The 18,755-nt window shown below is 46.2% G+C and overlaps 1 protein-coding gene and 1 pseudogene across 1 annotated transcript; both read left to right on the top strand.

The window, feature by feature from the left end:
• Positions 1-9,152: 9,152 nt before the first annotated feature.
• LOC120681217 lies at positions 9,153-15,341 on the top strand (annotated as a pseudogene).
• Positions 15,342-16,505: 1,164 nt separating this feature from the next.
• On the top strand, positions 16,506-18,524 carry LOC120683210. Its single transcript, XM_039965235.1, has 2 exons — positions 16,506-17,261; positions 18,233-18,524. The coding sequence occupies exons 1-2, from the start codon at positions 16,785-16,787 to the stop codon at positions 18,284-18,286; spliced, it is 531 nt and encodes a 176-aa protein (XP_039821169.1). The 5' UTR covers positions 16,506-16,784; the 3' UTR covers positions 18,287-18,524.
• The last annotated feature ends 231 nt before the right edge of the window (positions 18,525-18,755 follow it).

Genomic DNA, 18,755 nt, shown 5'->3' with positions numbered 1-18,755 from the left:
TGGTTGGAGGAGCAGCACAGCGAAAAGGATGGGAGGGGCTAACCCCACGGTGGCGTGGCGCGGCGTCGTTTTCCCCGGCGCTGCAGCTGGATAAGATCGCGTAGGCCCCGCTCCGGCGGGCCCACCCGTCCCGCTGCTGGGCCTGCTGCCGCCGCCGCACAGCGGAAGCCATGAGGGTCAAGGTCAGGGACGAGACGAGACGACTTCCCGTCCGATCCTACCCAACGCCTACTAGTCGTGACGCTCACTGCTCCCATGCTCCCGCTTTGCAGCTTCTGCGGTCATGGCTGCCGCGCCGCGTTTTTTCAAACCTGACGAGGTTCGCGGCAGGGCGGACGGGACGTCCTCGGACGCTGCGGCGGCTTCAGACCGCACTCTGCCCGAGCCAGTGTTTTCCTTACAGTAACCGTCGGTTACCGCCGATTTTTACCGATACCGCTACTAGGCGGCAACCCATACCGGCGGTAAATTTCGAAAAATTTCGCCCGAATTTAATTTTTTTAAAAATATTTGAAATAAAAAAGGAAAAAATATGGTAAGAAAGTAGAGATGACATACATCATTCTAATATAGAACATGTTCAAATATTTGACTGTTTGGGCACTCAAAAAAATAAAAAAACTTTCGGACCGGTAATCCCGAGCGGTATCCTCTAATCCCGAGCGGTATTCCGCGTTTTCCGAGCGGAAATCGGCCCGTTTGGACCGGAAATCACTGCATTGTGAGTATTTCTTGATTTTACATTGATTTTTAGATGTTTGTTGTGTAGCTATATTCAAAAACATGTGTTCATATTAGCTATATGGATCTATTTGTTCATAGTAGTTGGATGTTAATTTGTTCATTTTAGCTATATGTATATATGTGTGTTCATATTTCAAATATGTACATATATTTTCATTTGTTCATTTGTTCATTTGGACCGGAAACCACTACTATGTATTATATATATTGACGATGATGGTTTGTGAGGACTATGGTTGTGATGATTTGCATGGACTATTGTTGTGATGATCTATATGGACTATGGATGTGAATTTCTATTTTTATGGATATGAACTTCTATTCTATGTATGTGTAAATGTTATATAATTGTTTGATATATACCATCAGTAATGATATTTACAAAATTACGGTGAAATGCTGCCAAAATTTTTAATTTTCCAAAGTCATACGGTGTTTACCGGTTAAAAACGACGGTTACCGGTCGGTAAACATCGATTACCGGTCGGTAAACAACGGTTACCGGTTTTTTAAATTTGAATTGTCATTTCGAGCGGTTTCTAGCGGTTTCCGGCGATTTACCGCCGGTTTACCAATACCGCTAGTTGGCGAAAATTGCTTTACCGTCGGGAAGGTGAACCCTGGCCCGAGCCCGGTGCGGTCTGGATGAGATGAGGCCACGACCACGAGGGGTGGGTCGTGGGTGGCATGTGGCTGCTGGCATGCTGCTGGGTGTGGGAGCCTCTCTGCTCGACCTTGGCATGCATGCATGCAGATGCAGTTCGTGGGTGCACTGGTGGCACGCTTTGGCGTCCGCGGGGGCCGCGCTTCGCCAGGCCGAAATTTGTCGGGTCCGGGCAGCTGCCTGTTTGGCCATGCACCGCGCGGCCCGGCGGCCGCTGGCCTTGCCGCCACCTGCGAGCTGCAGGTGCGATGCACGATTATTTATAATCGACCCACCGATCTGGCGTGCGGTGGAGGATTTCCCCGCTGCCCGTAAGCTGGCCGCAGGCGAGGCTTCTTCAGCCATGGAGTACGTGTGACCTGTCCGGCGCGCGCTGGAAATCTCCGCGCAGACGCAGCGCACATTTCCGCACGTGGAGAGCATCGCCGGCAGCAGGTAGGAGTACTCTGCTTCTGCGCTGAGGCTAGTACGTACAACTACAAGTGGTTCCTGGTCGCGTGGCCGGACAGACGTGGCCGGCGGCCGCGGCGACAGGCGGGGCGGCCGGGGGCGCGCGTGTCCGCTGTCAAGCGCGCGGGCCACGGGCGAACGCGCCGTCCCGTTCCACGGCTAGCCCGGTTCATTCCTATGGGCGGGCCGATCCGCCCCCGGCCGGCGCGCTCGGCGGCTGGTGGTTTTGACGGTAGTAGTAGTAGGTGAGCGAGGGTCGGGTCGGGGTCAGTCAGTGGGCTGGCGCGGTTGGCGTCAGGCTCAGGTTAGGATTGTTCCGCACGGAGGCTTCCTCGCTCGCCGCCCTCAGGGCCCGATATTTTTTCTAGAGCCTTCTTGGATCTGCCGAAACGGGGGTGTCCGGTCCTGAAACGGCAACATTTCCCGACGCCGATGCGACGGCAACAGCCGCCGTTCGTACGTAGGAGTACCACCCAATTGTCAATTTGTCAATTTGTCAATTTGTCATTGTCATGATGCGCTCCATGCCAAGCAGATCGGCAAGCCCTATCCAACAATCGGCGTCGCTGATGTGGCGGCAGCGGCGTTGTAGCATCTCTCGTCGACGGAGACCGATCGACCCGAGCAGCTCCCCGCGGCAAGCTCGCGTGTGGCGTGCGCGGACAGCGTGGTTACGGGCGAACAGTGCGCGCGGGTCGCTTCGCCACGGAGCCCGTGTGCGAGGTCAATGGTGGTACTCGAGCCAGCAGTGATCACACTAATAGCGCTGTCGCCGCGAGAATTGGGATGTTCTTTGTCTCAGGCAGCGACGCGGAACCAGTCGGAATCGGTAGCCAGTAGCCCTCCGTGCAGAGATGCTTTCAGTCGTCGACACGTACAGCGGCAGCTGCTCAGTCGCTACAACTGGCTAGCAGCAACTGATAGAGACGAACGCCATGCTTAGTTCCAAAAATTCTCGTCATATCGAATTTTCGGACACATATAATATAAAGCAATTAAATATAATTAAAGAATAACTAATTACATAGTTTAACTATAGTTTAACCGTAAACGACGAGACGAATCTTCTAAACCTAATTAGTCCATGATTAAACATTAATTATCAAATAATAACGAAAGTGCTATAATTCGATAAATCTTTTAAATCTAGATAGTCTATGATTAGACATTAATTCCGCAGGATGTGGCCAGCAATCCATCAGTACAGCAGCGCAGCGCAGCGCAGGCAGTCCACCATCATCAACACCAGAGCTGCGACTGCAAGCTCAGGTCCTCGTCTGAAGCTCTGAAGGGTGCCGCTCTTCATGTCATCACATCAGATTCAGACATCTAAGCGAGTGATCGTCCGTCGCGCCGGGTGACCAAGCTCCAGCGAGGACGCGACCGGATGAGGTTTAGCTCCAGACGGAAGGTGCAATCGTGCACCGTGCCGAACTGCTGAACAAAACCGGCCTGAAGTTCGTCAGAGCTCGGACAAAACTTGCATTGCCATCGCAGCTTTCCTGATAACGTGATTTGCCTCATGACTTTTGTGGCTGCGGCTTCTGTATCTCCTGGATGTGTCTCCGCTTTTGTGTTCCCCACTGTTAATCTTATTATTGGGCCGTGAATGAAAACGTTAGAGGGCACAGCTTTTAAAGATGAGCCAATCAGTGACCTCCACATGTGCGGAGACTATAGTGGCCAAACGGGCGGCCTGGCCTGGCACGGGCCCAATTAGGCACGGCCCGTGTAGGCACGAAATTATTTACAGGCCGTGCCGTGCCTGCCAATGGGCCTCACTGTCGGTCTAGGCACAGCTCGAAAATGATTTAATCGTGCCGGGCCGGCCCGTTTGGCCCGACAGCCCGGCGGCCCGAAAATACTTAAATAGGGTTTGATAATAGGATGAACGGATATTTAAACATGCCTACCGTGCTATCCATCGGGGCGCTTATTTTCGGGCCATGCCTGGACGTGTCCATGGGCCGACATTGAGGCCCAGGCACGGCCCGACTATCGGGTCCGTGCCGCCCGGAGCCCAATAATAATCGGGCCCGGGCCGTGCTCGTTATCGGGCCCGGGCCGTGCTCGTGTCGAGCTATTATGGGCCGGGCCTCGGGCCCCATGGGTATCGGGCCAAATGGCCAATTGTGGCGGAGACAGGGATGGAAACACTGGAAAACCTATATATCTTCCACAAGATATTTTTTATACACCTTCCAATATTTGAGATGCGTGCAATTCTAATTGGATGGTTAGGATTTGCTGTGAGCCTACACTGCTAAGCACCGGAACGGCAGAACCCCCACATGGGGAGCAGCGGACAGCAGCGTTAAGACATGGGTTTGAACACGTGTCACATCACAAGTGGGTGAGGCGGGCTGAAAGCTAAAGGAATTCAAAACTTAAAATGAAAATTTCTCTTAAACTATATATCCGATTTAAAATCCGCTTGCACATTTATGTTGATTAGAATTAATGCAAGAAAAATGAGATCCAATATGTTATTTTCAAATTTGTTATCTTAACATTTCAACATTTTAGTATACTAGTTGAACATTTTTAATATATCATTTCAACATTTGTAACATCCTATTTCAACATATTTTTAGAAAATGTTGACTTTTTCCCCAAGTTTTGAATGTGGTTTTTTAAATTGTTGAACCAGTTTGATGAAAATGTTGAATACCACATTATAAAGATTCGTGTAAAAAACAAAGTGAAATATAAAAGAATACAACCCCTAGTTGCCCACGGACAAGTGCAGTGCGGACCGTCTCCTCTGTGCTCTGTCTCTGTGGCTCCGCGGTGCTATGCACAGAATACGCACTGCTATTAAGTGGGCTGTGCACTCCAAAATACATGGGCCGCGATGGGCTTTGCGATACGAAGGTTATTGATCTTCTGGACGACGCATAGGAGCCCCGTGGAAACACACAGGAACAGGGAAGCCGCAGCCGACTTTTGTGCCAAGCATCCCTGTCCGGTCCGGTCCTTCGCTCCCTACTTTCCAGTCACGCCATTAAGCAAAAGCATCTTTCTAGAACCAGCGCCAAATCCCAAAGCGTTTCCTTTTACTGGTAGCAAATATACTAGTACTGACAGGATGACAGCACTTGCTCTGACGGGGGAACAAACAGGGGCGCTGGTACTAACCGGTACAGATTCCTCACTGATTACCGGCATCAACGGCCGACAGCCTCTAAGATTGGACGGCCTGAAATGAAATATTGAAATGTTCAATACCGGCACAAATGGATTGTAAATCGCGAGACGAATCTAATGAGCATAATTAAGATATGATTAGACACTAAATTACTACAGTAAACAAGCTCTAATGATAAATTAATTAGGCTCATTAGATTCGTCTCGTAGTTTACAGACGAGATCTGTAATTAGTTTTGTGATTAGTCTACATTTAATACTTCAAATATTAAAAATTCTCTTCTAAAAACGCAAAAATGCAAAATGCAAACTAAACTAAACACACCCTTTGTGTTTGAACAGATGGTTTGCCATTATGCTTCCTCTGAATTTGCAGCCTTGCAGGACCCATCCGAGACGATCACGTACGATTCGGCACAAAATCAGACTGGCCAACAGTTTCTTGGTCCGGATCGAAGATTAATAGTACCATTATTTTCATATACTGGAGTGTACTGCTCCCTCGGTTCACAAAATAATACAATTTTCGTTTTTCGATAAATCAAATAGTTTGAATTTTAACTAAAAATGTATTAAAAAATAATATGTTTATTATACAAAATAAGTACAATTAGACTTATAGAATATATTTATAATATATTTATTTGGAGACATAAACGTTTATCATTCGGATAGATGCATTGCAACTACCAATGGAGCAGCCGAACACGGCCAATACTATTTAGGATGTGTTTAGTTGGTGAAAAAGTTTGGATTTTGGTACTGTAGTATGTTTTGTTGTTACTTGACAAATAATGTTCAATTATGGACTAATTAGGCTTAAAAGATTCAGCTCGTGCTAATCAGTTAGATTGTGTAATTAGTTATTTTTTTAACTGCATTTAATGCTCCATGCATGTGTCCGAAAATTCAATTTGACGAATACTGTGCAAATTTTTTTGAGAACTAAACAGAGCTTTACTATAAATTTGATCAAACTTTAACTAGTTTGATCGGCAACGGATCTTATAATTGTTTTTTTTTTGTGACAGATGAAGTAGATCAGATCGTGCATTTCCTGCTATGTGTTGTGTTGGAGGTATGTAGGTGGCATCCGGATGTCTGTCCAAGCGTCTCTTGGACAAACCGGTACGGTTCGAGGTGTTAGTGGTGGAGCTGTCAAGGTCCCGGCGGGGGCATGGATGGTCAGGTGGTTACCTGGCACCGCAAGAAGCGAAGCCGGCTTATCCGTGCACAGCTCTGCCCACTGATTAGAGAGGCGATCCCTGCTCAAATGTTGTGTTGATGTAATGATGGCTACGTTTCACCACGTCTTTTGTTTGTTTCAGATGAAAGGCATGAACCGCGGTGACCTCGAGTCATACTCCAGATACTATGCACCCTGGAGAGGGAGGCTTGAGTCGAGAGCGGTTGAGCGCTCCGCGAGCGACATGTGCCCCGGGAGAGGAAAACCGACGTGGGCCGTCGATTTGCACGTCTCGCCTTCGCTGCGATGCCGCACCGCCTTGCCTGCTTATGGGCTCTGCCGGGGTCCGCTTGACTCTGCTCCACGGGCCGCCGCTCTATCTCGCTGCGCTTCCTTCCCTTTTCTTGTCGGTCTCGTGGAGGCGGTGTAGGGTTTGGGGCGACCACCGCCTCCACCATTTGCTAGGGTGGAGAAGCAGCGGTGGCGCCCAGGTGGGGAGGTTGGGCGTGGAGGTAGGAGCCTAGCCGGCGGCGCGCTGAGCGGATGCAGCAGCCGGGAGGAAGGGGGAGAGGCGGCGCCGGCAACGCGGCGCGCGGAGGGGCGCGCGGCGAGGGCTTCCGCCAGAGCGCGGCTGGAGGACGGGGGCGAGCGGCACCGAATCCGAGGTGGCGGAGTCGTCACGGCGGTGGATCCGGGGTGGCGGCGGTGGATCCGGCGTGGCCCTCAAGTTCCATCTATGGAGCAGCAGCAGAGGATCAACAAATCGATCATGGAGGAAAATAGGCACGAGACATGCATCTGCTGTTAAGAGTGTCAGAAATCAGCACTATGCTTAGCATGAGACATCACTCTATTCTTTCAACAGGTTCAGTTTGACCTGAAAAGCGGCATGCCACTCCACTCAAAAGAAGGGCAAAATGGTCCAAATATGTGCCAAATATATAGACAAATACTAGAAAATAGAGGAAATACACATAATGGTAAGAACACATGTTTGGATGCTATTTTTGCGAAGTTAATGTTAGAAATACCAAATCTACGAAACGTGACATTTGAGTCCTAAATATGCAATATGCAATGTTAGCATGGAGAAAGGAAATGTTGGTATACAACCGGGGCCGCCATGGCCATCTGTCGCCAGGTTCTGGCTACGGCGCACCGTGGGCGGAAAGGATTCTGCGAAAATCTCTATAATTGGATCTAAATATTTTCACAAAACTAAATATTTTCACAAAATACCCGATGAGTATGTGGAATGAGGGTGCGTTCCACGTTCTGGGAACGCCGTTCTAGGGACGAGAACAGGGAACATTTTCATTCCCGCAGTGTAAAAGTTCATCCAAACCGTCGTTCCTCGTTCCTCGATCCGTCATTCCGAGAACTTTGGTGACTATGGTGAGGACAGATGAGAATGTCAAAATACTCATCCAATATGTATACTCAGAAGCAACCAGCTGCACGTACAGCAGCAGAATGACAGAGTGTGATGATATGATTCAGTGGTCGATGCTTTAGTGCTAGCTACAAGTACGCAGAATTATTTCTTCTGATCATTCAGTCATCAGCAGCGTTATGGCTTGTTTGTGTTGAAACGTAATGAAGCAGGCCTAACAACTAAAGAACAAGAGCAGTGGCGGAAATGGGGATAGCGCGCTCCTCACTTTGTCTCAATCTTTGAGGTCTTCTGCGAGCGCTTTGTGATTCTCCAACCACTCATCGATCTTCTCCATCAGAGGCCAGAACTGCAGGCACAAAACGTGACATAAACATAAGCGCCGGACATGCATTTTCATGTAGTATATTAATTAATTTTTGGCTAAAGTGTTTCTTACTAGTATATCTCGTGATTTTTGCAAGAAAAAAGGAAATGAAACGTGGGCTTAGTTGCTGCTCTAACCACTCAGTAAGAGGCTGTTGTCATGGGCCTCCACGCGCCACATGGAAAATTGGGCAACGACTCAACGTACTCAAAAGGGAAAACCCATACTATAAGAAGCAAGAGTCATGTCCATCCTTTTCAGAGTTCATGCCCAAAGGCCTTCGGGGTGGTTGGTTACATTAGCAGCTGGTTTAGTGTTCTTGCTCTCTCCCTTCCCCCACACTCAACAAGCAATTAGTAGTATTTGGTGTTCTCTCTTGTTCGTTCTATCTCTGCAATTTTTCATAGTTATTTTCCCTTTGAGGTAGTTGGTTCCATTAGCAGCTGGTTCGTGCTCTTGCTCTCCCTCCCTTCTCCCACTTAACTAAACAAGCTAGTAGCACTTGTTCTTCCTGTTCGTTTTTTTTGAAATATACTCCCTGTTCGTTCTATCCCTGCATTTTTTTCATAATCGTTTGCATTGATCGCTGCATCCTTGCAATTTTTTTATTTCTGGTGCAGTGCTGATCGTACTTTTGATTTCGCTAAACCATGCTCACAACACAATCCAAACCTGCATGCCTGCATCATCATGTATTCGTGTTGCTTGTTCATTGGAGACCGACAGAGCTCATCTCGTTCTGTTTCTTGGACAGAGATGGTGGACGACGATCCGTTGGCAGCAGCAGCTGCTGTACTGCACATCCTGCAGGGGTCCATCCGCCGGGTCAAGCTTAGCGTCGCAAGCAACGAGGAAATCGTAAGCGGCTCTCATCTCTTCCCTTTGTCTCCATGGATCAGCTTTCCTTCTCTCTGGCTGATCGATCTTTTCTGGTGAATACTAATATGCATTTGCCGACAACAGCTCAAGGCGCAGCCAGTGGATGCATTAGGCAAGCCCTTCCCAATCTCGCACTGCAGCCAGCTCCAGGACAATCCCTCGCTGGGGCTGCCTCTGCAGGTCGGCAGCTGCGAGTCATGTGGCGCCACCCAAACCGTCCCTTACACCCAAAAGAGGTACTCAACGATTTTGTAGAGTGATTTACACCTTGTCTTTCTGTTTCTTAGCAGAGTGATTTACACCTTGTCCTTCTGTTTCGTAGGTTCAGAACATAATGCAAAAAATCTCCGAAGAAACAAGAACGAGGCTTGCTGCTAGGGGATATAATCTTCAGGATGGATTTGTTATGAGTTACATGTGTGTTCCACCAAATTGCCTGCATATTTCAAATCTTTTAGACAACAACACAGCCATGTGCCCTCCTGTAAGTACCTCATCATAAAACACTATCTCTATCCCCCTCTTTCAAATGCATCATAACTCATGATGATTCCTTTCTGATTTAGGATACATCAAAAGGCTTGTTGCGGACAGTTCTACGTATAATAGAACAGATCAAAAGCTCAAGTATTAGCCACCCAAACTTCGAAGCACGTGAGGTAGGTGAAAATGATCTTCAGGTAGCTGTCGCCAATTACATCAATATGGGAGGAACAGCAAAGGTAATAGGTTCATCTGTAAAATAATTAGAAATTATGTTATTGAACATAGCAGCAGCATCGTAATTTGTCTTCATGTCTTTCAAAGGGTACCCAGAGTGTCGCCTTTACAAGACAGCCTGCACCAAAACAGTGGCAGCAAAGGATGAAGGCACTCTTCATCAGTAAGAGTTCAAGCTTCACGTGCCGTGCAGTGATCACTGGTGACCCATACATTGGTCTTGATGTAGTAGGGGTGCCTGATCAAGTAGCAGGAAGAATGTCAGTAGAAGAGCATGTCACAGACTACAACATTGCTAGACTGCAAGTTATGATGGATAAAGGACTATGTCTGACGTACACTGATGTCAATTCCAACACATACGACTTGGGTGAGGGGAAAGGAAGCAAGAAACGTACCACGCTAAGGGTTGGTGAAACCGTAGACCGAAGAGTCCTTGATGGAGATCTGGTCTTCCTCAATAGATCACCAAGCACCGACAAACACTCAATTCAAGCCTTATATGTCCATGTCCATGATGGCCACACCATAAAGATCAACCCTCTCATCTGTGGCCCACTTGGAGCAGATTTTGATGGCGACTGCGTTCACATCTTCTTCCCAAGATCAGTTTCAGCAAGGGTCGAAGCTACAGAGCTCTTCACCGTGGAGAATCAGCTGGTGAACTCCCACAATGCGAAGCTGAACTTTCAGATCAAGAATGACTGCTTATTAGCTCTGAAGTTAATGTGTGACAGAAGGTATTCTAGACAAGAGGCAAACCAAATTGCCATGTTCTTGCCAGGGATTATTCCACAAGGTGATCATTATTGGACTATTCCTCAGATTCTACAGACTACCGGTGCACTAACAACCTTACTGGGAAGCCATACAAACAAAGAATCAGTTGGATCCTTAGTAACTGCCATCATCTCATCAACTCATTCAGATAAGGGTCCAAGGGAGGCCATGAAGCTTCTAAATCTAGTACAGCCCCTCCTAATGGACTCACTGCTTATGGATGGTTTCAGCATGAGCTTGAGAGATTTTGATGTCCCAAGTGCAATGCAGAAGGTAATTGAAAGTACTTCGCTTGAGCTCGATGAATATAGAGAATCAACTGTGGATTTCATTGCCCATGCTTCTGCCCTTGGTCTGCTGGTTGACCCCAAAAGTGGTTCAGCTCTGAGAAAATTAGTTGAGCAGCTTGGTTTCTTGGGCCGCCAACTGCAAAATAATGGCACACTCTGGCAACTTAGTGGAGGATTGCTACAAGTTTCTGAACAAGTGTAGTGGAAGCACCAAGTGTTATGATCCTTTAAAGGCACATGATGTTGTTAGGAGTTCATTTTACAATGGTTTAAACCCACATGAGGAACTACTCCATTCAATATCAGTAAGGGAAAAGATCGAGCGCTCATCATCTAAAGGACTAGCAGAACCTGGCAACCTTTTCAAGAATATGATGGCAATACTCCGGGATGTCATAATATGCTATGATGGAACCATAAGAACTTCATGCAGCAACTTGATTGTACAATTTTGCTCGACAAATGCATCAAGGCCTGTGATACCATGTGATCCTGTTGGTATCTTGGCAGCCACTGCAGTTGCAAATGCTGCATATAAGGCAGTTTTAGATCCAAATCAGAACAACATGTCCTCCTGGGACTCAATGAAGGTGAAGTGCTCACCACATCCGTTCTGTTCCAAGTAAAACTTCAATGTAGAGTATAATGACTTCTATTTTGTTACTTTACAGGAAGTACTTCTTACCAAAGCTACCTCTATAACTGATACCACTGACCAAAAAGCAATTCTGTATCTGGACAAATGCTTTTGTGGACTTGAATTTTGCATCGAAAGAGCAGCACTCAGGGTGCAATCCTGCTTAAAAAGGATCAAACTAGAGGATTGTGCCACTGAGGTTTCCATCAAGTATGCACTTCTTAATTGTTTATATTCATATCACAATGCTTTTATAAAATACAGCTATCTTACTTGATTAAAAAGCATGCTAGGCCTAAACTGTTCATTGACAGTACTATTACAGATTCAAAAGCCTAAGTAACACTTGAAAATTATAGATAACCTGAACTACTGTAGAACAGCACCTTATTAAACTTTGATCAGTCCAGTGCTTTAGTTGCAGTTTGGAGTTACAACAATAACAATAACTTACATTTTCAATATATGTTGTCATCAGTTGAATTTTTGTCTTTTTTCAGATACCAGCCGAAAGCAACTCAAGCAGCACATTGTCTTGTTGGTCACATTCATCTAGAAAAGGTATATCATTCTAGTTCTGAAATAATATCTGCCTTTTGTATTGCCACTAACAATATAGCTTTCTATTGCTACTGCAGGAGAATTTGAATAAAATGGAGATAACAATGGGAAATATTCTTCAAACATGTCAGGAAGTTATCAGTAAACATGTAAACAAAAGTAGACAGCTGAGGCAAATTTTGAAGACAACCGAAATGATTTCAAGGTGCTTCACCCTTCTACACTATAGCACTGAAATAACATGGATTTTTAATTTCTCATTTCTTCTGAAAACTATTCAAAGATTGTATTTATTGTTCACAACCTATAATGTTTGAGTTCTTGGTTTAGTGCAAGGTTAAGGTATGCATGGTTGAGATATCAGTTAAACTTGTATTCATCTAATACTTACCTCATAAACTGTTAGTTCTAGCTCCTACTTTCTTCTTGGGAACGTATTTGGTGTAAACCAAGGATCTTGTGCAAACCTGTGCAAACCTACTAAAAAAAGTTTTAAAAAATTCTGAAAAAATTATGAATGTGCTTCTCAGCTTACCTCATCTATATACAAAATTTTATGGTCAAATTCATCTTACTCTAAAAGTTACAAAAAAGACAAATTTTCTGACAACAATAATGGTTCAAATGCATCTCAAATTTGTCTTTTTTGTAACTTCTAGAGTAAGACGAATTTGACCATGAAATTTTATATATAGATGATGTAATCTGAGAAGCACATTCATGATTTTTTTCAGAATTTTTTGAAACTTTGTTTAGTAGGTTTGCACTAGATACGTTGCCTTCTTAGTAAACATTAAATATGGTATTCCTTCTTTGCAGTGAACACTGTTTGTGCGACCAGAATATATGCAATGAGAAAGCCTTGCAAGTTTCATGCTTGCAGGTTTTCCTTGATGCAAGCACCACCACAGAACTATCTGAAACTAATATAGTTGAGCTGATTACCAATGCCATTTTTCCCATACTCTTGGACACGACTATAAAAGGTTAAAACAACTCACATTGACATCACATCAAATAGAAAATCCAAATATTTATGCTGATACTATGACTTATGAAGTTCTGCTTACTTAAGAACCACTCTTGCCTCATCTCACAGGTGATCCTCGAGTTAAGGAGGCTAAGGTAATATGGGTTCAACCAGAACTAACGTGTACGGTCCAGAACTCCAGTGCAGAACATAATGGGGAACTGGCACTGGAAATCACAGTGGAAAAGGCGGCGGCTGCAGAGTGTGGTGGCACCTGGCGAGTAGCAATGGATGCATGTGTCCCTATGATGGATCTCATTGACACCACCAGGTCTACGCCTTACAATATCCAAGAAGTCTATGAAGTGTTTGGCATTTCCTGTGCCTTTGATAGAGTCAGGCAGGTCAGTTCTTTTCTTTTACCTTTCTGATGAATTCAGATTAACTACAGGTTTCTCATGTTCTCTCTCCTCCTGGATCATCCTTTCAGCACCTTTCCAAATCCGTTGGAATGGTTACAAAATCAGTTCTCACAGAGCATCTGACAACTGTGGCAAGCAGCATGACCTGCACGGGTAGCTTGCATGGCTTCAGTAGATCAGGTTGCAAGGCCACATTTCAATCCCTGAAGATTCAGGCGCCATTTATGGAAGCTACACTATCTGTAAGTGCCATCCATTTATTTTGAGTTCCCCAGTTTTGGTGCACAAGTGCCTATATTGTCAACCATAATACAAAAATGAGGAAACATGCTGCAGAGACCAATACAATGCTTTCGGAAGAGTGCAGAGAAGGTCGACTCTGATCAGCTGGCTAATATTGTATCAGCTTGCTCTTGGGGTAATCAAGCAGCGATTGGGACTGCCTCAACTTTCGAAATTCACTGGAAGGATGAGAACCAGGTATGTTGGCCATTTAACTTATTTGTGCCACTCTTATTGCACAGAACAGGATCATCCACTATTTCCCATCTGTTTTGAACTTATTTTGGTCCTTCACAGTCTGCAAGCAACGAAATACTTGGAGGGTATGGTTTGTATGACTTCCTCGCAACAGTAGGAGCAATAGGAGCTGCTGAACAGAACACTCTGACTCTTCATAGTTCATGCTTGTATGATGTCGACAAGATTCCAGAGGATCAAGTTCAAGAGGATGAGGTGATATGTTTGGGTGAAAACCTTCCAATCTCCTGGACAGACCAGCCGAAAGATGATTACCTACTGCTTCATTTTAAGGGTAGGAGGACTGGAATACACAGCACTAGACAGGAACGCCAAGGAATGCAAAATAAGAGTAACTGGAACTCAGCTGCAAACTGGAAAAATGGTAGACCGGACCGTCCTCTGCATTCTGCTTTTGCAGGATCAACTAGCTCTGGCGGATGGAACAAGAAACCGTTTAGCGGCCAGGTGTTTGAGAGAAAGCAACCAAATCATAGCTGGAGCTCAGCTGTGACGCACCAAGGTGACAAGCCAAGTTGGTGTAGCAAAAATATTGCAGGCGCGCAGAAATATGGCATTGCAGAATCATCTAGCTCAGGTGCATGCACTAGGAAGAATAGTAGTGTTGGTCGAGGTGGTGGTAGAGGCATGTGGAAATCAGGAGCACACCATGGAGGTGGTAACAGCAGGAACTCGAGAGCCCAGAATAATTGCATTGCTAGACAAGGAGGTATCAGTTATAATTTCACACCAGTGGAGCAGCAGATATATGCACAAGTTGAACCAATCATGAAAAATGTAAAGAGGATCATCCGTGAATCAAGGTGCGTTTCCTGGCCTAATGCATTTCGAAGGAAAAAAACCTAGCTTGCAAAGCAACTAGGAGTCTTCAAATAACATGCTGAAAGTTAAGATAACCATGATAGATTTAGCCTGAACATCATAAGGTCCAAGAAACTGCAACAACAGATAATACCCTGTTTTTTTTTCCCTCGAGACACCAGGTGGCTCCTTTTGTGTCTTTATCCCTATTGACAGTCTCTCATTCAATACTTAGCAGGGATGGCATGAAGCTTTCTCTAGATGATGAGATGTTCATCGTCAACAATGTTCTAATGTACCACCCGGAGAAGGAGAAGAAGATGTCCGGTCAGGGCAATTACATTATGGTAAGCCCTTTCAGCTCATCTTTGCATGAGATGGAGAACTAGGGAATATCCATGTGCTTAACTGTTTCCCTGCTTGCAGGTTGCTAAGCATCAAACTTTCCGTAGCAGCAGGTGCTTGTACGTTACAACCTCAGACGGATCAAGTCAAGATTTCTCCTACAAGAAGTGCCTAGAGAATTTCATCAGGATTCACTACCCTGATGCTGCTGACTCATTCTGCAGAAAGTACCTCAAATGATGAGCCATGGGATGTTAATTTGCTTTAGTGCTGCTTGCTTGTAGTAGTGCCGCTTTCTAAGTCCCTGCAGTGATGAAGACCATATGCGATTTCGGCTACAACAACCTTTGATGTCCGCTAACTTTAATGTGCTTGAAACTTGTATAACTGTGATCTTGTTACTTTGAAAATAGCAAAAAAAGACCAAGATACCTAGATTTTTGAAGTTCAGTTGTCTTACAACTTATCATAACAAGAATTAACTGTTAGTAGATTGCAGACTCATGTTCGGTCACGTTATTACTGTAGATTTTAAGGTAAAATAATCTGGGAGCGACGGTATCGCCCGCCACTGCATGAACGTAATCTACTTTTCCATCAGCAGCACAGTAAAGACATGTAGGAGGAGCAATAGAATAACCCCCAGATGGTTGATTGCCTGGTATTGTAACTCTTATGGTCTGATATCGTTCAACGCTTTAGAATCGCAATGATCCGGGCCAGCCCAGCCAGCGTAGACAACGATGGATCAGAATGTGTCTGCCTTTCTGCAAGAGGCAGCATCATCTTCTGCGTTATTAGGCGATCTGTTGACTGTAGTTGAGCTTGAGCAAGAGCATGGTCAGGTCGGTACTTGATTGCCCTACCGATACCGCATCAGCATCGATCTCAAGCTTTGGTGGAAGATGTACTGCGTGCGTCATACTTACCTCATCGAACTCGAGGCCGCGCTCCAGGACATAAATAAAACTGCAATCCCTAGCCGCCCCCTGCCCCTTGTTCAACCCAACCACAAACCGGCCTCAACGTAACGATCATGGCTCCTCCATGGGTCTTGCTCGACCGCCACGTGAAGTTCGTTGATGGAGGAATTTTTGCTGGAGGCGCCGGCAAAGCAGCAGCCGCAATCGGCGGATCGATCCGAGAACCGAGTGTGGAAGAGGATGTGGCGGCCATGGAGCCGCATCCGGCCGTCGCCGACCCCCCTGAGGCAACCCGCCTGTCCATGCTGCGGGGGATTCCCGCCCACCCGATGCAAAGCGTGCACGATGGCATGATCTCGAGCACCGACAGGGGCCTCGTCGTCCTCTACACCGGCAGGTACCGACCTGGCAACGGTGACCACCTTCGGACCGGATACTACCTGGTTTACGACGCGTCGAGCGGCTCCCTCTCCGCGGTTCCTCAGCTCGACCCGCCCGCCGCCGCCCGCCCGTTTCCGCGTCTCCCCACCATCAAGTGCCTTGGGAACAGCGCCGCCATCCTGCGCTGCGGCGGGGAGGAGGAGGGCGCCTACGTTCTCGCCGAGCTCGTCACCACGTACCACCCGGGGGAGCTCCCCGACGCCCAGCTCTACCTGTGGCGGTCGCCACCGCCCGCCGCGAGCCCGGACTCGGACTCGGGCGGCGGCGGCTGATGGACGCGGACGGCGGCGCGCCTCCCGCTCCCTCCCGAGCTGTGCGGGCCCACGTTCTTCTTCCACATCGACTTGGCGTTCGCGCTCGGGGGCTCTCGCGTCTGCTGGGCGGATCTCCTCGCGGGCGTCTTGATCTGCGACCTGTTCGCGCCCCAGGGGCCCGAGTTCAGCTTCGTCCCGCTGCCGCAGGGGCGCTCCCTGCACACCCCCGACAATGTCCGTCTCGGGCGCAAGGTGCAGGAGTTTCGCTCCATGGGCATCGTCCGCGGCGTCCTCACGTTCGTTGCTCTGGTCGGCTACACTGAAGTTTCCTTGTCCAAGTCCAGCGATGTGGTGCTGGAAACCTGGGCTTTGTCCCTTGATCTGAGGGAGTGGAGGAAAGGCCCGGCCGTACGTGTGGGGGATCTCTGGGCAAGCGAGAGCTTCAGCAAGATGGGGCTGCCGCGGGGCAGGCCCCCGATGTTCCCTGCCCTCAGCATGGACGAATATGGGATCGTTTATGCTTTTCTGAATGATATCGAGTACGTGGACACGGCTGATTATTACGGGCAGATTATCGGGAGGCAGCTGGTGCTCAATGCCCATTATGTTGTTCGCCTTGACTTGGTGCAGAACAGGGTCCTGTACTCCAAAAAGAGCCCCACGAACAGTTTGGCGCAGCTTGCGCCCTCTCTACTGGCTAGTGACTTCAGCGCATACTTACATGGCTCCAAGTCCAAGGACCGTCAGGTATTGCTACTACCACCAACACACTTGTTTCATTTCAATTTTACTGCATGCTACAATTTCGTTCCGGCGTATTGATAATCACTCCTGTTCATCATACCGAACTAATTAACCTGGTACGTAGTGCTGTGTACAGCTATAAATTGAAACGGCTTGCCAATTCTATATGTTAAAATAAAGTTTTGGAAAAAAAATTGTGGATAAGTTCTGGGTTGATTTCACACTTATTCAATGCGAGTTTCAGCGAATTGTCCAGTTGATGAATATAGTAATTAAGGTACATATTAATATTGATTAAGGCTGTGTTTAGATGGTGAAAAAGTTTGGATTTTGGTACTGTAGCATATTTTGTTGTTATTTGATAATTAATATCCAATTATGGATTAATTAGCGTCATTAGATTCATCTCGTATAAATCAATTAGACTGTGTAATTAGTTATTTTTTTTAACTACATTTAATGCTCCATGCATGTATCCGAAGATTCGATGTGATGGGTACTGTGCAAATTTTTTTTGAGAACTAAACAGGGCCTAATTTTTGAATTCAGGATTGGTATGATATAATCTTACTCAGATGTACGTGAAACCAAACATTTCCCTTGTTGCAGCTGTGCACATTTTTTTTACAACCCATGCCTGAGCACGTTTTTTGATTAATAGCGAAGAAGCAAATAGTCTTACAAAGAGACAACTATGAACCGCAGCTCACGGAACCAAAAGAAAAAAAAAGTAAAAGTAGACTAGCTCTGAAAAATTACATGTCTGACAATGTGCGACCAGGAACTCTTTTTTTTTTTGCAGCTGCACACTACCTCTGCTTTTCTCAGTTGTTTAAATTTTTTCTTTTTTGTGTAACATAGGGCGCGGCGTATGTCAATTGTTCAACTTCTGACTGATCTTTTGATGTAGATATAATCAGTTACATAGTATATAAATTATTATATTTGACATCTTTTTTTTTGGTTTCTGCTAGAGAGGGGAAGAAGCAAGTAACGCGGGGGCTACTATGAAACGGATCAAGTACTGAACGAAGATTGTGGGAAGAACATGGTAAAGCTACCGTTTTTTCACGACCTTATATGAGCATGTTTTTTATTAAGAGGAGAAAAAAACAACAAGCAAGTTGGTTCCGGATCGGACAAGCAAGCTTGGTAGAAGCTACCGTGAAGGGGATTAAGTACTGAATAAATGGGTTATACAACATATCATGTGCTACGTGCTTTCAAAAAAAAAACATATCATGTGCTATGGATTATGTTGCTTGGTTGTTCTTACCTAGTTACGTTTCGTGTAAAGTTTAGCTTTAAAATTTTAGCTAGCTAAATTTTATTTTGGGTATTTGGATCCTCCGGCTAATAGATCTATGAGGATAAAAGTAATGAGTACCCTTAATTGTCCATCAAGACCTAACCATCGGGTCACGGCCTTGACCAAACCCAAGGTTAGGACGCGCCGGTCGGGGGGGGGGGGGGGGGGGGATGACAGCCCAGGATGGC

This window comes from Panicum virgatum, chromosome 7N (assembly GCF_016808335.1).
Source record: "Panicum virgatum strain AP13 chromosome 7N, P.virgatum_v5, whole genome shotgun sequence".
NCBI lineage: Eukaryota > Viridiplantae > Streptophyta > Magnoliopsida > Poales > Poaceae > Panicum > Panicum virgatum.
This window is presented reverse-complemented; position numbering and strand designations above follow the sequence as displayed.